At 42.0% G+C, this 25,410-nt stretch overlaps 1 protein-coding gene across 2 annotated transcripts in view; it reads right to left on the minus strand.

The window, feature by feature from the left end:
* Positions 1 to 4,477: 4,477 nt before the first annotated feature.
* LOC113024497 (protein ELFN1-like) overlaps positions 4,478 to 25,410 on the minus strand; it is a 127,299-nt gene continuing 106,366 nt past the window's right edge. For both annotated transcript variants that reach the window (XM_026171642.1, XM_026171643.1), the window contains 4 exons: positions 11,468 to 12,162; positions 11,230 to 11,383; positions 9,235 to 9,401; positions 4,478 to 7,698 (listed from right to left, as the gene is read on the minus strand). In XM_026171642.1, the coding sequence (XP_026027427.1) occupies positions 5,610 to 7,698; positions 9,235 to 9,401; positions 11,230 to 11,383; positions 11,468 to 11,757 (2,700 nt within the window). In that variant the 5' untranslated portion in view covers positions 11,758 to 12,162 and the 3' untranslated portion in view covers positions 4,478 to 5,609. The remainder of the gene's footprint in view (positions 7,699 to 9,234; positions 9,402 to 11,229; positions 11,384 to 11,467; positions 12,163 to 25,410) is intronic.

Consider the following 25,410-nt stretch of genomic DNA (forward strand, 5'->3'; position numbering starts at 1 on the left):
AGACCCACCCCTCCTTATAAGTGTTGCCAACTTAGCGACTTTGTTGCTATATTTAGTGAGTTTTCAGACCCCTTAGCGACTTTTTTTCTAAAAAAAAAAGTCGCTAAAAAAAGACGTGAAAGCGCGTATTGCTTTTACTCTCAACAAGCAGCGGGTGCTGTAACGCAGTCAGTTCTTCTTTTACTCTTTTGCTGTTTTGTGGATCACAAGGTTTAAAACTACTTATAAACACACACACACAAAGTAACTCCACCAGAGTGCCTATTTCGGGTCACTTTTGCCGGTCCAAGCCCGGGTAAAGGAGCAAGGTTGGAATTGTGACATTAAAAAAAAACAATAATTGCTAAAAGAAATTGAATTTGTAGTTCTAAATAAACTCTAAATGCATTTAGGACGTTTTTACTCACTTTATGTCTCTTCTACGATGTTATTTCTCTCTCCAACAACATAGGTTACAATTAGATTAGCATGACCAATTATGCAAATTAGGCGATGACATCTTTAGCGACTTCTAGTGACTTTTAGGACAACCAATAGCGATTTTCCTTACTGAGGAGTTGGCAACACTGCTCCTTATCCCGTTGGATTTTTCAAAACCAAGATGTCAACAACAGCTAATTCTCGTCTCTGAGCCTTATTACTCATGTATGTTTTAGGCTATTTTTAATGCAAATACGTAACAATAAAATGACTTGCTAGCACCTGTACTCAAGAGGAATGTCCTCCAGTCTTAGTGAGTGAAGTCCTGGTATTTTCTTAGTCTGATACTAGCTAGTATCTATAGGCTAGCTGTGAGTGCGTCTTGCTAACCAAGCTTGTTAGCATTAGCTGAAAACTTGGGACTCTACCCATTTTTGTAAATATGGTCACTTCTGGATTCCAAAAGACAGAAATGACCAGCCGCAAAGCAGAAATCAAAGACAGGACTTCAGAAACACTGGGACGTCATCACAGGGGCCTCATCCATCTTTTAAATGCAGTCTCTGAATACATACCTTAGTTCTTAGCATTTCTGTGTGCGCCCTACTTCTTCAAAGGTCAGGCTGTTATTACTGTAGCAGCTGATGTGATGCAAGTTTATGAATTTCCCCCAAACACCCGTTTTTCTGTTAAATAATTTATTTTGGATTTTAATCTCCTGCCTGTGTGGTTTGAGTCTGTGCTGATGTTCTCCGGTCACAGTGTTTTCCAATAAGGCTGGAGGTTACCATGCAGTGGCACTCTGATGATAAAAGTTGTTAAATCCATTACTTGCAATTTGAATAAGACCAAACTGCTGTATGCTGTTCTATTCTTCCTGTGTGAATCCTGCAGAGATTTGATTTCACTAAAGTTTTTAACGATCCAGGTTACAAATTTGAATTTATTTGCCTGATTAATTGTTTAATTCAAGTCAGTGATGGACCAGTTTATGTTTTTAGTTTATCACATTACTATGTTATTCAGGCCTCGCAGGCGCCCAGCACACACAACTCATGGTTTTCAGTATTTCTGTATTTCATTCGGTTGAAACTAAAGAACCAGAGATCCCGTCTCATTATTTCAAAACAGAACATAACACAGACAAAAACAGGTGTAACACACGCACACATGGGTTACAGTAGCACCACAAATAATGTCATTTCCCTCCACTATATAAGGAGGCAGAAATCTGAGAGATAAAATATCCTAAAGCTGAAGAACATTTATTTATTTGTGTTAAAGGATCCAAAGGTTTCACCATCGGCTTTTTTGAGTATAACTATTTTAAAACTTCCCACAAGATCTTTTGTGTATTTTGCAGAGTAACTGGTATCGTTTTGTGGAAAAAGATGTCTCCTGAAATGTTCAGCACTGAGAACCACAAACGGTTTCTTTTTGGCCTCCGCCTTGAGATAAAAGCAAAAATGTCCACAACCTTGTCACAAACATATGAGACCAGAATTATCTATGGCTATACAAGTAAAAGTTTATCCCAGCAAATGTAATCCATCAAACATCTTTTAAATGCGAAATGAAAGTCCTGTGATACTTCTGGCACTTGTGGCATTTGTATGGTTTCTCCAGGGAAAGGAGACAGTGAAAGGAAGGCTATTTTTATTGTGCTCATTTTAATTTTTTTTGACAATAAAATAAAGAAAGCCTCTGAGAGATCCTATGGTAGAGTTTTCTCTCTCTCTCTCTCTCTCTCTCTCTCTCTCTCTCTCTCGCTCACTCTCTCTCTCTCACTTCCTCTCTTGCTCCTGAGTCATTCACTAGAAGAATATAACACAAGCTTCCACTGAGGATTTCCTTGCAGCATGCTCCATTGTCATTTCTCTCTGTTAGTAGGACCTCGGTTTATTTCCACTTTCTAGGCATTGTTGTTTCAAAAACACAGTTTCACTTCATCACGGTTCAAAGAATAGCAGCGCTGATTGGGGTCACCGCCATCTGGTCGCCTTGACCATCAGCTCGTTTGTGTCTTACTCGAGGTGAGCTCTGCTACTCTCTGACACATGATAAGTTCAGGCCATTACTGTTTATAAAACATAATGGAAAAAAAAGAAAAACAAACCAAAAACAGTAATAGAATACATCGCTACATTGATATTACTGTTACTAAAAGAATGCTCAAGTGAGGCTTCAGAATCAAGCAATTATAAAATTGCAGTCGGGTGAAGTATATGTTAAGAAATCAGGATTATTTTTGTTTTCAATTCTCAAAGCAACGCTAAAGTTAAAAAGATGAAAAAAAAGAATGTTTTAAGGCTATTGTTTGGTTAAAGCCACAATCTGGAACGTGTAACGCAGCAACAGCCACGGCTCATCAGTTTCCTGTTAGATCAGAGTTGGATTGTTTGCTGCAGCAGCAGAGGAACCATGTCATAGCCGCTGCAGTGTCAGGGAAGAAGAAAAACATTTTAAAAAATTTGCCTTTTTTTTCTTTTCCAGCCACACAAATGAATGTGCTTTTTGCGGTGCTACAGACAGCTGTGATGATTTTACTCACACGCGATTATGGCTTTAACCGGCTTAATGACTTGAGCATTCTGAACTCATTATAGCAGAGAAAAAAGTTTTTTTTTTTTGTTTTTTTTTTACAGTGTTTCCACTCAACAATAAACTTGTCATTGTTTGCCATATCTGTTGTGTTCTCTGTAGATTTTCAGTGTCATCATTTCAAGGTTGGAGTCAACTCTGTTTCAAATCATGTCGCAAAACTGGTTAACGTTAAATTCAAGGTGCATTGATATGAAACTCTGTTGACTCCACCCCTGGTTTACAGTCTCATTAAATGACTTGTTGTAGCACAGTTCTGTGTAAAGTATATTATCACATTTTTTTCTCCTATTTTTCACCTCCAGTGTTTAAATCCTGCAGATATTTCAGATATACACAAAGTCTCTGTTCACCACATAAGTGATACTAATCACATTTTACCATAACACTTCATATATTTAAAAAAAGAAACAACCAACTGCCAGTACTTAAATAGAACCTCTTTAGCAACTGCTTTGGGCTTCCAGGACAAACTGGTCAACTGTGTGCACCAATTTGGTCACATTTGATTCTAGGAAGCCGATCGCTTCTTATTGATCTCCCAATTCTTGGTCTCACAACTGGCCATCTCAAAGAGAGTTTCCTCTCAGACAATGGGCACAAAGACTGAATGCAGCTCGTTCATCAGAATCCAGCTGCTGAACAGTATTAACTTCTCGAAGAATACATTCATCTGTGTGTTGGTTGCGAGTGCATGAGTACACTTGAAGTTGCATGTATGCATGTGCTAGAGTCGTTAACTGTGAGGATGATGGTGGGTCAACAGTTGGGTCCTGGCTTTGAGAGGGCGGGTTGGGGAGGGTAAGGTGTCAATTTACTACCACAGTACTTTGGTCTTAAAAATGATTGGAGGCGGGGAAGCAGTGAGCCAATGGTGGTGGATCATTTTGTGCAAATCGTAGTTCTGTTTGGCACACTGACAAGTATTGATGCGAAGGTAAGAGGTCTGTAAATAGTAGTACTTAAAATCGTCTCAAATGTGTTGCGATTTGTCAAGTTAGCACAATGGCACCACAGTGGAACCAGAAGAATTCAAAAAAAGGTCAAACGTTAAAACCCTGGGAGATGGGACGAGGGAGGGGAAGGTGAGGGAGGCGGGGCGATGGGCTTGAGGGTTGGGATTGGGGGGGGTGAATTGTCGATGAAAAACACAGTGGCGCTACAGTGTATCGGGAAGGAAGCTGAGAGTTTTAGGTCTTTTTTCCTTTTTTTCTAAGAGTCGTTTTTTGATTTTGAACAGTGCAGATATGCTTTCCCTATGGGAATTGAAGACATTCATTTGAAGATTAGAATTGTTTTTCTTTTTTTTTGAAGTTCGATTTCAAAATCAAAAACGTACCATTTGTAAGTGATCCGGCAGGTGACTAACTCGGGATTCTGGTTTCTGAAAAGTCTGAAAGATTTCAAAACCCATGTTGTACAAACAAAACAGTCACCTCTGTTTGCAAATATAGAACTTCTCTCTCTCATCTGTACAACGTTCTCCTCTTTAGGAGGATTAGGGTGGGGTGTGGGCGGGATGGGGTTCACCAAGAGAAAAGGTGGGCTTGTTTCTGGCTTGGCGAGGAGCACATTCCTCTTGGTAGAAAAAGGAGAACTCAAAAGTCTTGTCCATCGACTGTTTGTGTCTCTGTTGGTGTACACTCCTCAGCTGAGAGTTTCAAAACAGTCAAAAAAACACAGTCACACGATAGAGCCATGCCATATTCAAATAATAGAATATTAATGATGAGGATCATAGGAATAATAGAAGACCAGTAATGATAATAAGAATAATGAATAGTAATAACAACATCTCATATTAGCAGTTTCCTCCCCCCCCTTTTTTTAAATCCTGTATATAAAAACAGTGGTGAGGAGAAGTTGATACACAGTAGGGCTCTACTATCCCCTTGGTTGATTTGGCACATTATATTCACTCTCTGATGAGAGCTACCTACTCATTCTCAGCACAGTTAAATATTACTGTAGCCCGGCGACCCATCCAGAATTTGTTGCTTTTGATGTTTTCAATCTCCGAAATCACAGAAGTTTAAAAAAATAAATAAAATAACATTTAAAAAGTCTACTCATGTGGCAGCATCGCAGGACGCGATGCAAAAACAACCTCTCTGGAAAAGCAAAGTCTTTATTATACACCGCTGCGACGAGATTGAAAGCATCCCTGGACTATTCAGGATGGCCTGCCCAGCAACATTTAAGGTTTCTATTCTTAATGATGATTCTGCTTTTCTTCATTCAAAACTTAGTACAAATAGCTACATAACTCTGAGCTATAACTTCCATTACATTACAAAAAGTAACTCAGTCTCTATATGTTATAATTTTTGTCGTTCAGTATAATATATTAGTTTGGTCCTTCTCCGTGCTCTCAGAAGAAAAGGCTTAGTTTGTGTAAAGTATGTCCGTGTGTGTGTGTCTGTGTGTACACGTATTTGCAATCTGATTCTGTAGCTCCTGTAAGATGTGTGCATTTGTGTGTATTTACAGCTCTTTGTTGAATAAGTCACTGTGTATCAGTATGTCATGGATGCACTTTTGTTAATTTTCCATCTTCGCATGGTTTGGGGGGATCTCCACACGTGGGATCAGGCCTTCTGCTGGGCGGACACACCCTTCCAGTAGTCCAGTATGTCATGGAGATCTTCATCCTTGGCAAACTGAACTTTTCGCCTCAGCGCATGTCCGGCTGCCACGTAGCCTTCATCCTCCATAGATGCCTGCCTGTGCCTCTTGCGATGCAGTTTGAACCGCTCCCACAGCCCCAGGGTCGGGGTGCAGAGGAGCCCTTCCTCCTCCTCGTCTTCCTCGGGGCTGGAGCAGTAGCTCAGGTTGTGGTACTGTGGCGAGAGCGGGTAGTGTGGCGAAAGCTGGGAGTAGGCTAACTCCCTCTGCTTGGCCTGCCTGCTGAGAGTGAGGGGGTCTAACATCGAGGGCTTGCGGCCTCCTGGGTGGTGGTGGAGTTCCTGCAGGATCTGGGGGTGGTGCTGCAGCTCCTGGAGATGCTGCTGGGAGCCGGGGTAGGAGTGACGGTGCTCGTTGTACTGGCGGATTCTCTGGGCTTCAGCTCGTAAGATGGCTGCAGCCGGGGTGACTGTGCGGATGGGCTCACCTCCCCCGCCCCCCCTTTCCCCTCGATCTCCTGGTGAGGCTCGCTCAATGTAGCGGGACTCTGATGAGTGGTACCCTCCCTCTGAGCGGAAGGAGCGAGGGCTCCGGGCGGAGCCGGGAGAGGAGGACGTGCTGGGCCTTTTAGATGTTGGAGGAGCCTCCATGCTGTGGTGTCGCTGTAATGAATGATGATAACTTCTCCCCCTCTCTTCTCTTCCTCCTCTCCCTCCTTTGTACACCGGGGAGAGGAACTCACCTCCTCGTTCCCTTTCTCCTTGCTCAGACAGAAGCACCAGCTGTGGCTCTGCTGTTGAAACAGCTCCTCCACCTGCAGAAGAGGGGGATTTGATCCCCTGTTGAAAGGAGGTAGATTCAGATTTGAGAGCATCTATACAATTGTTGATGATCTGGTTAACTTTATCTACTTCCTTGGCAATGGTAGAGATCTCTGCTACTGAGCCTTGGGGATTTGCTTGCGGTGACATCTCCCTTTCTCTCTCTCGTTCTCTCTCCCTTTCAATGTCCGACCCTCTCACCTCCATATAGTTGAGTTTAGGGGGCTTGTGGGCTGGTGTCTCTATCACCTCCTGAAGCTTGTATGGATCTATCTCACCACCCTGAGGTAGGTAGGGCATTCTGGACAGACTGTCCCCAGCACCAAGCTTCTGGGAAACGGTTCCTCCACTCCCTCCCTCTATATCCCCTTCTCCACCATACTTTAGCTCTATCAGTGTTCTCTGGATCCTGCTCATCTTCCTTTCCTTTTCCTCCATGATCCTCTTTCTTCTCAGGCAGTGGACAACAAAGCCAAGGAACACAAGCATTCCAAACAGGCATCCCAAAATTGTCATAATGTAATGGGTTGCTGATGACTCAGTGGGTAATCTGCCTGTTCCGACTCGACGGCCTGTTGAGATGGTCAGACAGGTGTGGTTGAAGCGAAGGGAGTTTCGTATAGAAGCCACACAGTAGGTGTAGTCAGTGTTTGGTTTTAAGTTCTTTAGCTCAATATCTTCTCTTTTATCTTTCAAATTCTGAATATCCGTGAAGAAGCTATTGTTATAAAGCATCAGGATGTACATTTTCTTGTACGGATCGGGAATCTGAACTGTTATCACAGCGCTCGAATCTAGCACTTGCTTTACAGTCATAAGGGGTTTGGCATCGGGGAAAATGGGACTCAAGCTGATCACCTCACCCCCATCAGGAGGGGTCCCGGAAGCGCAATCATCCAGTCCGCAGGGAGAGGCGAAATCTGGCGGAGGAGTTGTGGAATCAATACCATAGAAGGATGTTGCGCTACTGCTGTCATCTGTGCACACGTGACTGAGCGCATACAAAGCACTGCGTTGGTTAAGCATGCGGGGATTTTGGTTGAGAAGGTTGTACCCCGAGAATCCATGAGGGGAGTCACACACCATCCTCTCACTGGTCCTGTTGGGGAAGGCTGCAAGCCAGCGAAGGAAACCCAGCAACTCGCAAGAGCAATTGAAGGGGTTAGTGTAAAGTTCACAGGTGGTCAGCTTAGAGAGTCCAGAGAACAAACTGCCATCCAACACCTGAATCCTGGAAAAAGATCAATAAGAAAGTATAAATTTATTGGCAAGTTACCCCTTTAGATGTGTTCTTTCACATTTAATGCACCTATTCCCTCCATTTAATAGATTTCAGCTTATGGTCAAAAACATCTTCTGCAATACAATTTTCAACAAGTCCAAAAGAGCAGTTAAGCTTATTTCATTTAGCTGTTGCTATACATTTAGGTCAACAGATCAATACCAATTACCAAAACCAATAGTAAGAACAAGACAGTTATTTCCACTGAGAAAAAAAGTGAGTAGCGTAGGGATCTGCTGAGGATACCGTCACAGGAGAAAATTAGTATCACTGAATGGTCAGTAGTGCGTTTTTCCATCATCAGTGCAAATAGTTGAATTTAGAAAACAAGCATAGCTAAAATGCCTGGCATTTTAATTTTTGTTTGTTCTCCAGTGTACATGTGCTGCAATTATTACAATTACAATTTCACCATCTATATATATCAACAATCATCAGGAATAACATTATGAGCACTAACAAGCAACATTTAAAATGAATAACACTGATTATCTCTTCTTCATGGCACCTGTTAGTGGGTGGGGTATATTAGGGAGCAAGCGAATATTTTGTCCTCACATTTACTGTGCAGGAAAAATGGGCAAACATAAAGATTTGAGTGAGTTTGACAAGGGCTAAATTGTGAAAACCGCAGATTTTGTGGGGTGTTCCCACTCTGCAGTGGTCAGTATCTTATCAAAAAGTTGTCCAAGGAAGGAAGAGCGGTGAACCTGCAACAAGGTCATGGGGAGCCAAGGCTCACTGTTGCATGTGGGGAGCAAAGGCTGGTCTGTGTGGTCTGATCCATCAGATACTGAAACCAAAGTTTCTGAAAAAAGTTAACACTAGTTCTGATAGAAAGCTGTCAGAATACAGAGTGCATAATAATGGGGCTGCCCATGCTGACCCCTGTCCACCGCCCAAAGCACCAACAATGGACACGTGTGAGAGATGCACTATGGGAAGAAGGCAAGCTGGCACAAGCAGTGTGATGCTATGTTGGAAAAACTTGGGTCCTGCTATCTCTGTGGATATTCTGTTTTGACATGTACCACCTACCTAAGCACTGTTGGAGACCATCTACATGGGCATGTTATTCCCTAATGGCTGGAGCCATTTTTAGCATGCACCCTGCCACAAAGCAAATATGATTCAGCAATGATTTGCGCATCAACAAGTTTGAGGTGTTAACCTGGCCTCCAAACTCCTCAGATTTCACTATAATCAAGCATCTGTGGGTTGTGCTAGACAAACAAGTCCGATCCATGGTTGCACCACATTGCAACTTAAGGGACCTAAAGTATCTGTTGCTCACTTCCAGATACCACAGCTTCAGGGGTCTAGGGGAGTCTTTGCCTCGATGGGTTAGGGCTGTTTTGGCAGCAAAAGGGGCACCAAAACAAGAGTCACGATGTTATGCCTGATTGGTGTTCATATATTATGGCTGAAAAAGCAGCAATTTCCAACATTTAAGCAGTTTCACCTAGTAAGCATGATTGTCAATACCTGTTCATGGAGAGGTCTATATTCTCTATATTCGGACATTCCCAGAAGGTGTTGGGTGTAACAGTCTCAATGAGGTTGGCTTGCAGGTAAAGGTACTGCAGCTTGCCCAGGCCTCGCAACATGCCCTCTGTCAGGTTCCTCAACTTGTTAAAGCCCATCTGGAGAACCTGGGGAGGCAAAGACAAGTGGGATTAGTCTAATCTCTGAAGACCTAGCCTGTGCCAGGCATCACTCACCACAAGCTGGAAACATACGGAACAAACAGATGACGATTCAAACAATTCGTGTTTGACACCGTGATCTAAGCCCGTGTGCTGCGCTGAATTTACTGAGATCTTTCTTGTTCACATTTTACCTCCTGGCTTAGCTCCAGCAGCCGGATAGATGTGTAAGCATGCCAGCTCATTATGGATGTGTTGAGATCGGTTTGGTGAAACACTTTGCTTGAATATTCCTGGAAGCCATAATGAGCGGGTGTTGTCATTCTCATGTCTGTGTCCATCTGTGCGTATATCGATGGAAGAATTTCGATCTCTTTAGACCCCTGTTTTGGTTTACATATTATTCTAAATAGAACAGTTTAAACTTGTAATATATGATAAATACAGTTTGAATAAGTCTATGTTTATTGTAGAAATCTATAAGAATAAGTAAAGAAATGGTATGCATAGTTTGATTCTAAACTATTTGTCTCTGTGAACTCCTCAGGACTGTTTTATTGTGATTACTTTCACATAAGATTGACAATTTCACCATATAAATGAAACATTAACCTCTATGTCAAAACAACCCAAGTTTGATATCAACGATCATCACTAGTGTAATGTGAGGGTTCGTCATAGGCTACTAAATCTCTGACCTGTTATAAACATCAAGATGGACACAGATAACTTTTCCAGCACTAACTTCAGAATTCATAGTACTTCTATCAGTAGTCACATCATCAATAAAGACTAGTAAACGGTTCCAAGAGCTGCACATTCCATCACATTACCTCCACCATGTTTCGCAGATGTGCTATGCTGTGGATCAGAAGCTGTTCCTAACAATGCCTTGTTGTAGACACTCTGCATTTCCATTCATGAAGGCATCTCTGCATTGTAGACTTCACGAGTGATGCACCAACCTCCCTGAGAGTATTTTTGAATTGGTTAGTTGGTATGAAGTTCTTTTTCTTTACCAAGGAAAGAATTTACGATGATCCACTTTGGTTGTCTTCTGTGGTTTTTGAGGCTTTTTGGCATGGTCGAACTGCATTCATTATTTGTTAGAAAGTACCAGATTTGGTCACTCCTAAAGTTTTTGTGGCCTCACTGACAGGCCTGCTTATATTTAATCTCCCTTAAAATAACAAAGAACCTGGCCTCAAGTGCCCATGAAACTGCTTGTCAGTCAATTGTCCAATCAAAACCTGTCCCATTGTCCAAATACTTATGGACCTGACTGTAAAATGGCAGCCACATGGACGAACTGCATGGACGAAAACCACCTTGAGGAGGGGATCAGATTACTAGAAATGAGATAAGGCATTTGCTTTTGACAGGGAAAGTGGCAGAACTGTATTTTTATTGCATACACATAAACATACACATACATACTACTACTAATAATACTAATAATAAGAAGAAAAAGAATATATTCGGTTGGTGCATAATAGTATAGTAATTTGATACCAAGTGTTAAGTATATATTGTGTAATTGGATTATTAGTCCTCTGGTGCACTGTGGGATTAAGCAGCAGTTTAATGTTGGATATGCACTCTCATATGCACAAACACTTTGTTTACATTGAGACTGATGGATTTCATTTAGTTACTGTGTATACTGTAAAATTATGGAGCACTTTTTACATTATCCAAATACATCCAAACAGTTTGAAGAGTGCATTTCATGTACCCAAATAATACTGTAATTTTCCACTGCTGTATGTATGTGCATTGATGAATGTGCACCTATATGGAAAAACCTATGAATGCATATTGTGTCAGGACGCACCTGCAGATTAAATTGTGCTGAAAACGCTCCATCTTCTACGTAACTGATATCGTTCTTGGTCAGGTTCAGATAGGTGAGGTTGCTGAAGCGACTCAGTGAAGAATAATGGACCGCCCGTATCTTGTTCTCGTTCAGCCTCAGATCCACAATAGTGCTATGGAGAGATGTGTGATATCTCTCAGCATCCAGCAACTCGGGAAAATACTGTGGAAATAAGTTTCTTTGTAAGTTTTCGTACCTGTTAATGTGGGAGGGTATGGCCTCGTAGGGAGGCTGGTTCATACTGCAGATAGCCAGCCACACGAAGCCTTTCTCCCCTTCAATAAGCCAGCAGTCTGCCTTAACCACCGGCAGCCGCATCATTGAAAGCAGTGCAAGGAAACAGAAGAAGGAGCTGGCTGTAGACAAGACCACTGATGAAGACCCTCCAGTCGTGTTATGTCGCTGCCGTCCCTGTTCAGTGTTCTGGGCCATTTGGGATGTCATTGCAGTATCCGCTGGAGAAAGCCGACCAGAGTTGCTCGCCATCTAACATTTATTCTTGTAGACTGGAGCCATTGCGAAGGGAGGGTGGGTGTGTTTTTTAACGGTTATATTTTCATGAACAGGGATTTGCTTTTCTTGAGAATTGTGACTGTTCCACGAGCGGCAAATGTGCCAAACCGAGGAATTGCTAAAAGCTTGAAGAAATAGTGTGCATGAATGGGATGTAACACTTCATTGGTAGTATGTGTGTCTAGGTAAACTGTATAAGTCGATTAATTAGCGGGGTCACATTTGATTTATGTATGATTTGGCAAGTGGAAGTCGTCCTAGTGCCAGATTGGCTGGTATTCATGTCTTCTGTGGCCATCTGCACCTCTGATTGGACAAGCACCTCTTTTCTTTCTTCCTCATTGCGTGCTGCTCTGTACTTGGTGTGAGAACCGGTCCCTGGAGGGAAAAGGAGAGAGAGCGAGAGATGGGAGGAGGGCGTAAGAACGGGATTGCCAGTAACACACAGTGGTTTGTTTGTGAGCTGCAACAAAAACAACCCTGTTACCAGCACGATGAGATAAAGGTGCTTATTTTTTTTCTTATATAACAGTCTGACGTGTGCACATGCATACTCAAATTTAGGCATGCGTACACACACAATTTTTATATACAGTGACATTTCTTGACAAGTCCAATTAGTGTACACACTGGCGCAGATACACAAGCACCTGCAGATCTGAAAAATACACACAGCTTGGTGCTGCTGCTGCGAAAAACAACACACACACACACACACACACACACACACACACACACACACACACACACACACACACACACACACACACACACACACACATGCACACATGTTTTCTGCAGTTCCATTAGCCTCTGGGCCTTGATGGCCAGGGCTAAGAATGGCCATGGCTCTGATACTGTATCTAATTAATTAATCTGCTCTAAATAAAACACTTCCTGGGAAAAACAGCTGACGTATGACGGAATAGGAGAGACGGGGAGGCGGGAAAGTGAAAGAGGCTCTCACAGGGCTGTGCAGAGCAGGAGGAAGAAAAAGTGGGTGCAAGGGAGCTGCAAGGAAAGATGCTTGGGGGAGGGGGGAGAGAGATGGTGAGATGGAGAAGAGGTTGAGGTAGAAGGAGGAATAAAGCAGTCGGTGGTGAAAGAGACAGCGGTTCTGTGGGCAGAAAGAGGAGGCTGAGAGGGGAAAAAGGGATGTGGTGGGACTCTGTTCAGGGAAATTGCGAGAATAGTGGCTCCCTCTTCTCTCTTCTAAGCCTTTTTCTCTCAGCTGCGAGAGCAACAAACAGGAAGTGACATCACCGAGGTGAAGGAGAAGGAGTAGGAAGGAGCAAAAGGTTGGGCCTTCCTGACAAGCATCTCCTGGCTGCTGTTGACACATTATTGATTACGGCGAAGCAGAGCGGTGCTGATGTGTCACCTCTGATCTGAGGACGAGGGTAAATGAGAGCGGCGTACTTGTGGGGAATAGGATACAGTTCCCTTCGACTTTTTGTGTCCTTTTAGAGAGCTGGCTTCTGGAAACATTCACATATAGCTTGTTAGTAATGCATTCACATAATGAGTAATGGCAATGACATTTTTCACTTTTAATGACACATGGTTTTGTGTTGATACCCTCCGTGTTCCCTCTCATAGCTCATCAGTCATCTGGCCTTGGTCAAGTAGGTAGCACTAAACCTGCAGTGGTTTGGAGCTCGTTGGATATTGTGTTAAAAGGAGATGAAAAACAAAACAAAACAATAGGAGTAATCTTTCACGCACAACCATCATGTCTAGACAAAGATATTGAACGGCACAGCAATTGTAAGGCACAACTGTGCTCCAAGTTTTCTTTGTCATTTGATTTATCACAAATGCTATGTGTTTTTCAGTGAGGGGTTTTTGAACTTCTAGACTTGCAGGGATTGATGGCTTTAACTTCTCCAGTATGCAGTTTGTCCCTTTTCCTCTTTGTCCTCTCTCCCCTCTGTACCTTTTCTCATGCATGTCTGACTCCAGAGCTGCATGTTTCTGATGCACGGTGACTGTCCCCACCAACCTGCTGAGTGTTTACTGTTATATTGTTCGTGATTTGTTGCTCCTCTTTTCTCTCTTTGCTTTCCCCTCACCCCAACCGGCTGAGGCAGATGGCCGCCCTCCTCGAGCTCGGTTTACGTCGGCGGTTTCTTCCTGTCAAAACAGAGTCCGACCGCCTGCCGTTACAATGTAAAGTTCCCCGCAATAATCGCTGTTGTGAATTGGCACTTTAGAAATAGAAATGAATTGAGGGGAACCCCCCCCCCCCCCCCCCCGGAAGCCTTCTTCATAAATGTGACTAATGTACGCTGGCATGCATGAGTGTTTACCGGTGTGTAGCCATATGCATGGGCTTTCCCACCCAGTCAGCATAATCTATAATTGATGGTGAGACTTCCTCCCACGTTGCATGAGGCAAACTACCTAGATGGGACACGAGAGAAAGTGTAGGAACTGCTGCCAGCAACACACACTCTGATGGGAGATGTCCATTTTGCTGACCAGATAAACTCGAGTAAACAAACTGTTGAGAGGGAACAACATGGTGGTGTAGCAGGGGGTGCAGTGTGTGTGTGTGTGTGTGTGCGTGTGTGTGTGTGTGGGGGGGGGGTGTTAGCTAAGATGCTGATTTCCACCTGACCTCTTTCTTTTCATACTGAGGCAAGTACAAGGGTCCAGGAGACAGAACAAGAGTGCAGGTTACCAGAAAGAGAGATCCAGTAGCAGTTACTAGCTTTCACTTGACCTTCTTTGTAGTAAAAAGTGTAGTAAATACACTTGTAGTAGCTAACGTGATATGCACAGAAGGAACTGTTAAGAGCCTGTCGGCCTCTTTTCCATTTTGCATCATTCATTGCATTCCCCGACCTCGCTCGCACTCTCCGCGTGTATGCACGCTCGACGCTGCCTCAGCTGTCGAGAACAGGCATGTGGAATATTTCAGCACTCAGCATCGTGACCGCCTCACTTTTCAGTCATGTCACACTCAAAGATTTATAGGGTACAAACTGTCATCCCGAGAAAGACTGAGACTCTAACCTTGCTTTGACCACGGTGGTGTCATGGCTGCTGTACTTTAAGGTAATGTTGTGTAGATGCGCATGTTCTCTGAAACTCTGGAAAAACAAGCCACCCGGGGAAAGATTCATATAGCTGTGTGTGCACAAAAGCAGAAAAATGCATACGCTGTCTTCTTGAGAGATTTCGAAAGCCACGTGTATGCGCTGTCCTCTTTTAAAAACACAAATCTCAGTCACAGTGAGATTTTACGCACATGGCCGAGCCAACTCTTTGCTCGCATCTTTAGCCACGAGTGGACACAGATGCTTTCTTATTGCATCAGTTCCATATAAAATCGCTGTTTGCAACTCAGGTTAATGAAGAAGTGCAATTTACTTTGGGGAGGATGTGAAGAAAGTGGAGAAAGGGAAATGTGGCTTTGATTGTTTTTGGAATTAAAAAGAAAAGAAAAACAGAACGGGGATAAAAAAGAGCAAAAGACCCTGGCAAAAAACAAAATATTAGACTACAAACAAAAGGAAAAAAAGAGAAAGCAGACCATTACACATGGTCACAGCTATTTATAGCATCAGTGATGATAGACCATCGTAAAAGCACTGGCTGTTTTGCTTCATGCTAGTTATTTCTCACCTTATTTTTCATCTTTATGCTATTGGACTTGGCCTTCTCTAGAGGCATTTTTACAGTTAATTTTTACATTATAAAAAACACTTTGCATTCGGGGAAGGTCATATTATATGCATGTTTCTTTGTACATACACAGTTTATGCACACAACCTCTGTAAACACCCCTAAAACTGGTCTTTGTTACACCTTCCTCACATGATTATCAGATTATTGAGTCTCGCTGATTTTCATCATGATTTTTATATTGTGTCTTTGTAATATGGAGACATAGTTCTGACTGAATCTCCCCTTTAGACCCTCTTGAGCACTGGAGCACTCTCCTTTGAGAGTCACTATTTTTTATTTACTCTTGTTTCCATTTCAGATTCTGTTACTCTCCCTTTTCATCATGATTTTTTCTCTTTTTTTGGTCAGGCATAGCCACAGTCTCCTTCCTTTTTTGAGCGTTCGTTTTCCTGGGAGATTTTTAGTATCCAGACAGAATTGCATAATAAAAGCGAGGATGCAGACCGCATCATTATTTTTATTTTACCTGTTACTCTGTGCAGTAAAAAATAAGTGTGTCATCTTTAACAAGGCAATAAATGTACAGTCCAGTTTCCTTTGATTTAATGAATCTAAATAACCTCAAATCACAAACATCCATCATCATACGCTCATTTGCAAGAAAGGAGCTTGTGTGAAACAGCAGCAAGTGGCCCGTAAAACAATAATAAACTATTGTCAATCAAAACACATATTAAAACATTTTAAACTATCAACAAAATTTTTAGTAGCATCTTTATTGTATTTCTGATTTTCGCTCTTCTTCTCGCTCCCTGCGTCAGCGCTACCCCAAACAAGTGGGAAAGATCCACAGCATGACTCAGAAAAATCTAAGAGAGTCAAGCAGAGAAAGTAGATTGCAGATGATGTATCCTGTTTACAAAGCTGAAGGCTGTTCTTTCTATCTCTGCTGAGAAAGCTACAGAGTTGCAGTCCTGTTGGTTTGATATTTTACACATTTCAGAGACACCTGGTTTGAGGTTACGCCCTGAGGCTAAAGAGAAAGAAACAAGTTTTCTGGTGCAGATCCCTGAAGGGTTTATTTTATATGCTCTCATTTAAATGGATCAAGGAATATTTAGTCGGTGTTTGTCAGCTGCATATAGAGAGGTTCACGTCAAAGGAAAATCCTGAACCCTTGACTCCTGAAAGTTGTCCATTAAGTCTCTTGTGCTGTAATGGGCATTTTGTCCCCCTATAGGGAAGGGTTGCTTCTCATCAATGCAGTATTGTCCTGAGTGATCAACTTTAACCCTAATGGGCATGGTCTCTCAATCCAAAGGCCACAAGGAGTCACCAAGTGAAAATAACTGTGCTCATTTACTGTGAATCTTCAAGTCACCAGATGGAAAAGTCTGCGCTGACAGGTTGTACAGCTCTCTGCTTCACGGTCATGAAAGTACCAAGTGAGGGAATATATATTTTATTTTATTCCAGGTTTCTAGTAGCACTCAGTTTTCTTTTCCTTTGGGTGATAACTTCATTTTATCATGCAAACACTCACCTGTTTATGCCTGCAATTACCTAGTCACACAATGTACCAGCAGTACTAAGCATAAGATCCAGCACACAAGTCCGGGGCTTCAGCTAATGTCCACATCAAACATCAGAGTCAAGACAAAAAGCGGTCTCCGTCACTGCAGCCGTGATGTGAGTGTTGATGCCAGATGGGTGAGTTTGAGTATTTCTCAGACTGCTGATCTCCTGAGATTTTCACAACATGAAAGTATGGCTGACGAATCTGTAGAAACCACGCGATCCAATCATGTCAGCATGGACCAGCATTTCAAATGGATGTTTCCAACATCTTGTAGAATCTATGGCATAAAACATTTAGGTTGTTTTGACAGCAGATGGGACTGGTCGATGTAATGATGGTTTTCATAATAAAGTGCTTGGTGTTCCTACTTTGGGATAAACTGGAAGTTTGATTAAAAACCTGCATGATCATTAAAAAGATCAGCAGTTTTTACCGCTGCAAAAAATTTTAACGTAAATGTAAATTAAAAGTAAATGTTCTTACTAGTAGAACTGAATTGTCTATTTTTTAACATCTTCTACATCATTTTTCACTTTTTTTCCCCCCATGTGACCGATGAGCAACACTAAGGAGATGGGTTGCACTCCTGGGCAGGCTGTGAATGAGGCTAAAACATGCGCGCATTAATAACAGGGATACTGTCATATACCCACATACATAAGGAGATGTAGATCCCCATTTCTGTGTGTAGTGGTGCATCTCAACTCATGCCAGTGCTTTCATTACCATTCAAAAGCAATGTGGAAAGCAGCAGCGGCACAAAGCGGCTGGAAGCCATGAACGGAAAAATGATGAAGAAGGTGAGGCAGAATGAGGAAGACAAATGACCTATATTGCCCATATACCTGTATATGTATGTGTGTGTATGTGTGCATTTACTGTGAAGTCGTACTATATTTAAATGTAAGTAGAAGTCCTGTCAGAATAGGTTTAACTGGTATGCCTGTAATAATAGCATAATAATAGCATATTAATGCAATGGTTTCATCTGGAGTTTAAAATTGTATACCTCTTTTCTTTTCAGAAAAGAGGTATACACTATTCCACTATTTCTATAACAAATAGTGGAATCTGGCCATCTCCACCCTGAAACTCATCAGACTGCCTGATGCATGCATTTATTGCAGCAGTGCTTCTCACTGATAAGACCCTCACTGTTAACTGTTGCTGTGTTACGGCTTATGCAAACCTAACATTTCCACCTGACTCTACTTTACTTTAAAAGCTTTCAATGAGATGACATGGTGGAGTTTTTTTGTGAACCACTGACTGTACATCTGTGCTTGGGTTTCCTTATAAACTGTAAGAGATGAACATGTCTGCCATGACATCAGTCTGTGCTTTTTCGATGCCTCGTTTGAGACTTTGATTGTGGATGTTGCTGTCTTGTATTGTTAACTTAGCCCACAATTAGCTTCACTTACGATTGAAAACCACATGTGCACATCTGCAAATTAGCAATTACACATTAGGCCAGGTGTAAGCACTTAATTTCTCCAACAGGTCAAATGAGAAACTGGGACTGCTGTGGAGGGTAAATGTCGTTCACGCAGTCTTATGAAAGAACGATGGCCCAGAAGGTTAGCTTAGCTTAAATTCTGAATCCAAAAATACTTAATAGCCAAAAAAGGGTTTCATCCTCTGGAATAGTATTAAAAATAACTACTAATTGCTTAAGTTAGTATTCTCTTACACAAACAGTCTGAAGAATTTCAGTTCAACTTTGTTTTCTGGGTGTGGTGTTTAGCACTGTCACGTCAGAGCAGCTCGGTCCTGGGTTTGAGTCTGCCAGTTGACCGGGACCTTCCTATGAGGAGTTTGTTCTCCCTGTGCCTGTGCAGGTCATCACCGCGAACTCCAGCTTCCTCCCATATCCGAAAGACAAGCATGTCAGGTTAACTGATGATCCTAAATTGGCTATAGGTGTAAATAGGTGTAAATGGTTATCAGTCTCTCGGTGACCCCCTGAATTAGAGTTTTCGCCTTGTACTTGATTTTTTCTTACACCCACTAGACGTTCTACAAATACTGTCACATGCATCTTCTCTTAATGCTGTATGTTGATTTGCAAGGCTATTTTGGGATTGCTCTCAAATTATTTGGGTATTTATGTAACCAGCACAAATATATGGACGTTAGCAGTGTACAGTTTTCCCTTTGTAGCTTCAAGCCCTGACAGAGATGTTCTAGACAGTCTTTATGATGCTTTGAGTGCATCGTGTAAATTTGTCTTCTTAAAGGCTCGAAAATTCAGAAACTCATTTCTCTGGCAGAGTTCAAAGCATTCATTGCAGCTGTGTGAGATGAATCCTTGGGAGTTGTCATTGCTTTGAATAAGTTTTTTTTTTCTCTTTTTTCTTTTTTGGGGGGGATGCTAGGCCTGTGTCTCTCTGTCGTTCTGCCTGTCTGTCCCCAGAACTTTTTACGCTGTATTATTTATCTAAGACCTCTATCTACAGAATATGGCTGTCTTATCGGTGAGGACTCCCTTGCAGATTTTGGATCCCAAAAGGTGCAATCTGGTTAAATATAGATTTAGCGTTAAAATGGAGCATAAGTGAATCCCTTTCCTGTGTTTTGATTATGTTCGATGCTTATTGATTTCCCAGGACATAGAGATGTGAAACGGTGGACAAGCTTGTGAAGAATTCATCTTTTCTCAGTATCTTGGGACCTCACAACAAACCGTATCACACAGTCAGCTCTGGGCAGTACAAAAGTCCTCACACACACACACAGACTTTGCACATTTGTGCAATCGATGAAAGTGAGTCATCTGGATTAGGTTAGATTACAGAGCAAGAAAAGGCGAAGAGGAATGGAGAACGAGAGAGAAAGAGAAGAAAGGAGGAACGGGAGTTTAAGGAAGTCAGATCAAAACGCGCCACGCTCTGAGGCAAGTTCTACTACATCTCTCACAACCGGGAGGCGCAGCGCGAGTATGCGTCTGCCTGTCGTCCGCGTGATTCAAAGACATCTGTGAGAATGTAATTTGTTTTGACTCTCAGTCTCACCCATCCCTCCCCACTCTCCCCCCACCACAGTGATTGACTATTACGGATATAAGGCTTCAACATCACACAACATCACACGTCCTTGAGGGAGGAATGAAAGCAAAAGCGTCTTCTCTCCCCCTCTCTACTCAGTCACGAGGGTAAGGGGTTTAAAAAGTGGGGGCGGGCCGAGGAGTGAGCGATGGATGGAGCGAGGGGTAGAGGAGTTTGGGGGTTAAGCTGACGTCCAGACTTGGCATGATGGACGTTTCTATAAGAGATATGGAAACACGGAGCGTGACGGACATTTCTATTATAGAAATTCTATGCTGCTTGCTACCCAGCAGTTGGGAGCGAGAGAGAGAGAGAGAGACTTCTATGCAGTAAGGCATGCCAGACAGGACAAAATGTGGAGAATAATGCTATTGATACAAGCTTGTACTTTTCTCATCCTGATCTAATATCTGTGTCGTATCTGTCTCTGTCTTTTTCTCCATCACAGAGTGTCTTCCTGTCTGTCTTTCGCTGTCTTTGCAGTGAGAGGGTTATGCCAGAATAATAGGCAGTGCTGATATATATCTCCTCCACGGGCCCTGCGGTGCTACACTTGTCACTCCCCTGTAGAGAGATGTGGACATGTGAGATGCTGTGGATGATCCTCTGTGGCGAAACATTGTACGGTTACGTAATGCATTTGGTATTCAGAGAGGAGAACAAGAGGAAGGAGGAAAGATGGGAAGCAGAGGTGGAAAGAGTCACACGGCTCAGTAAATGAGGGCGAGGAGCTGACTGGAAACATGCCACGTAGTTCATTTTGCCTTAGAATTAAATCTCCCATTTCTTACTCTTAGTATGGAGTGCTGAGTGTGCTACCTGAAAACAATCACATCTGGAGGTCTCTTTAAATATCAGTTGTAATCTTGTTTTTACTTGTATTCTTTTAGCATTTGAAGAACAACAACTACCAGAAGACAGAAAAAAACCCTCATCATAAAAAATTAATTAACAGTTTTAAGCTACTCATCGAACATCTTTGAACATTCAGCCAGTGCAGATAAACGCAGAGAAACTTGAGCTTCCAGCTACAAGCAAGCTCGCTTGACTGATATTAATAAAGCAAGCTCATACTGGAATGCCTCCAAAAGAAACATAAAGTGCCACTCTGCTAACATTTAATATTGTGCAAACGTATTTAGCCGCCCCTCATTTCTTTAGATTTTTATGGGAAAATGGAAAATATGCGCAGTGATTTATTGAATGTGCAAACATACTTGGAAATACAGAACAGTAGGCAAAAACAGAGTTTGTATAATTTCAACAACTTTGAAAGTCAATATTTGGTATGACCACCTTTATTCTTTAACACAGCGCTGCTGCAGTAAAAATACTATTTTATGCCTGTCAGACAGAGATTTATTTTTATCTTGGTTCTTGTAGATTCAACTGAAGGAATGGAAACAAATTACTGTGAATGTTTTGAGACAAAGTGCCTAAAGATGCCATTGATAATTGGATCTTTCTGTGGACACAACACTGATTCATCTGTTGAACCAGTGCTATCAATAAAGTTACCTTTTGTCACCAAAAGCTGATTCTGTTCATCTGGACGTAGCGTTGTCAGAGGGAGAAACGTCACATTACATAATGACTGAAACCAGCCCACTGAAGGTACAATGGGCTGTGAGGTCAGTTCATTGATCATTAATATGGAAATTCTCATGACCATTGTTCAACAACCACTAATCAAAGCCCATTGATGAAAGACCATTGATCAATGACCATGACTCCATAGAGAGTTGAGGAATGGCTGCAATCACAGCACTGCAAGACGGCAAAAGATGTACCCTTAGCCCCCCTCCTCAATTGGGGAAACATGCAGTCAGTTGAGACTGAAGAATCACTTGGATGAGTGACGAAACGTTTCTCCCACAAAACGCTACGTCCAGATGAACAGAATCAACTTTTGGAGATTTACTTACCTGGATGATTGAGCACACATCAAGAAGTTACCTTTTGTACACACACACACACACACACACACACACACACACACACACACACACACACACACACACACACACACACACACACACACACACACAAAGACCTTGAAAATGGCCAGGTACAAGAAGTGGACTGAAAAGGAGTGAAAAAGCAGTCAAAGAACAACTTAGGCTGGAGAACTATCGCTCAAGACCACTTTTGAAATGTTTGAGAAAATGTGGGTGTTTGGAAGCAAAATATAAAGAAATAACGGTCGGTTCAAGAGTTTTGCACAGTATTATATAGAATTTATTCAAACGTTTCCAAAGTGAATGTAACTGTTCACATCTCAGTTCCATTTAGAAGTAAGGAGACTGCCAAACATTTGCAGTGTAGCACATTTTCACAAAGTGAATTCAAAGTTGAATCAAAGAACTGTTTATTTTGTCAATTTAAAGGTAATTTAAATGAAGGAAGTTTCCCACATGTCATGCCAAATGTTCGTCACTGCAGTCAGGAACAATCTCAACTCACATTTAAAACTCATTTCAGATAATGAAAGTTTGGAGTTGTCGTGTATGCAGAGTAGGTCGTAGCTCAGGACAGAAGTGATGGTTAAATGCTCGATGCTGCGTATTCACAGTGGCTGATGACACAGATCTGACCACAGATGTTCCTCAGTTGTAGTGTTCAAATCTGATTCCCATCTCGCTGTCTCTCTGTAGATTTGTGAAAACGTAGCACAAAGCCCTTTATTCAACAATGATAGATATATTTTAGAACTCTGTTTATATGGGCGTCCCTCAAAAAGCAATTTCTCCTCAGCAGTCAGCACAGTTAAGGTCATTTCTGGGCCCTGGCTGGTTCTAAGAAAAAGACCTTAACTGAAGGTGAGAGAAAAGAAAAGTCCTGGCTGAATGGATTCATGTTTTCTCGTCAGTGGTTCAAAAGGAATAAAGAGCTTGTCTTCATAACAGTCTTCCAAATATTAGATTTCTTTATGACGCCAGGGTCTTATTGTTTAAAGTATGAGTTTATTTTTTCTCAGACATGTTTTTGTTGACAGACTGAGATCTCTGAGTCACATACACAATTTTAATACTTTAAGATACATTTACTTCATTTTTGAGTAGATGAAGGGAACAGTTGCCATAAACAGACCTTGAGGTGAGATTATTTTGTCAATTGTTTCGTTGCCAAGGTCAAGAATAGACTCTAAGCCACAGCCTCACTCCCTCCTACTGCTTATTTCAAAGCAGCTAACGAAGTGCTCTTAAATTATGCATTAAAAACTAAGTAAAGTAATTAATGATTTGCGTTAATTGCTTTGGTTCTAATTAAGAGAATTCTCTCAAAAAGTCATGTAATCTCGCACAGCCCTGCGCAACCGTGTAATGATACCAGCTCGTTAACATCTGACCACTTGTTACGGACCATCCATCTATCCATGGTTTGATCATCTAGTAATCTCATAAGGCATCGTAGGAAGCACAGATAGTTTACTTCCAACTCTGACATGTCAGTGCCCCTGTGAAGAAAGGCAAGTCCACAAAAATAGCTTTTCTAGTGTGGTGCTAGAGAATGACTGCCACAGAGCTCTGACCTAAAACCAACAAATAAAAAACAAGAGAGTGAGCCAGCTTTTATCACCACAGACATTAAAAGAGAAAGCCGTGGCACTCTAGCAATCGGGAAAAGGTCTTTATTGAAGTATTCTCGAAAGCCAAACGGAGCCTGTCATTCCAAAGAATCAGCCAGCAGCTGCGATCTTGCTGCACTGGCACACATTCGTATTAAAATGTTCAATTTCAGCTGTGTGGTGGGCACGTGTGCTTCAAATTGAATAGTATTTGAAATTTTTCAGATTCTCTAAACCTTGACTGAATTCCCAGATAAAGAGCCTCAAAGCATGACACAACCACCGCCATGCTCGACAGGGGCAATGGTGTTGTTTTGATGAATATGTAGTATATTAGTGCTGTTTTTGTGTCAAAGATACCATTTACATCAGAGCACAACACATTTTGGAAGACTTGGTGTATCTTGTTTCAAAATTTAGCCAGGCTTGAATGTTTTTCTTTAGTTTCAGCTCCTTAACGAAAGATCCAACGATGAGACACCCCCCAGAAAAGGAATGCATTTACAGGTTAAGGCCACTGACATTTTTTCCCATAGAGGGGTGCAGAGGAGATTTAGGAGACAGGCAGTTACTCTAGGAGACTGTAGAACATCCTTAACCCATCAGCAGGTCTGGAGAAGCCGTGAAGAACTTTTACAAACATTATAACAACTCTATTTTTGCCTTACATACATTTCCACGTATGTTTGCACATTTCAATAAGCCACTGAGTCTATTTTCTATTTTTCTAGCATCATACAAAGAAATAAGTGGAAGCTAAAGACTTGTGAAGTCCCCTTCTGAAAGCTTTCACCTTGCTTTTCAAAGGAATTGTACAGATTACACATTAAATTGTGGTCATATGTAGTATGCAGACTTTTTGAGTTTGTGACATATTCATGGTTCCAAAGCTTCTAGATACCAACGAGACCTTGAACCCACATTAGATTCACAAACGCTATTTTCGGTAGAAAATTTTCACCTGAAAATTACCATCACACGATATAGCTCTTCTCCAAAAGCCGATGTGCATCCATATCCGCACGCAGAAACATACACAGATGCCTGCGTAACAAAACAAACACACATACAGGTGTGACAACTGCGAGCGTGTCTGTGTGTAGGGCGTCTGCCTCTCCAAACAGGCAGTAGGCCAGAGAGGGGTTTTAACACACTTAATGGGATTTCACACTCTGAAGTACACACGTGTACACACTCTCGGACACACACTAATGTTGAAGATAAACATGTCTGAAAGCTATGTGTGATCCCAGACAAATAAACACACACACACCCACACATGCACACTCTCTGATATAAAAGGATTTGTCAGGCTCCCACGTTGTACACATGCAAAATTAATGGACTCCAATATCCACACAGAAACACGACTGTTACTCAGTCATTTACAAAAGAGATGTGGCTTCACACACCTGACAGAGTGAAGACGCAGAAACACAGACGCTATACAAATCTTCCATTATGTGTCAGCCCAGGATTGTTGGGGCTTTACCGGTGCTGTGGTCATGGTGACCTCTTATTCTTCAGGGAGTGTTTAAGGAGTGCTCTACTGAAAATCTATATTTTCAATCATCTGGTACTTGGTGTCTCAAAACTTGCTGAATGCTGCACCGAAAAGTTTGTAGCTCGCCTTTTTGCAGAGAACGACAGGTGTGGTAGGGTTGCTTTGACTGCAGTTAGAGCAGAAATTGAATCATAAGTCATTATTTTTTGATCTGTGCATTTATGTTTTTTTCTGTCTTGTCACATGAGCGGTTGAGCAACTTTTTTTCCATCCCTCTTGATTGCTATTAGAAACC

This window comes from Astatotilapia calliptera, chromosome 6, assembly GCF_900246225.1.
Source record: "Astatotilapia calliptera chromosome 6, fAstCal1.2, whole genome shotgun sequence".
In the NCBI taxonomy this organism is placed as follows: Eukaryota; Metazoa; Chordata; class Actinopteri; order Cichliformes; family Cichlidae; genus Astatotilapia; species Astatotilapia calliptera.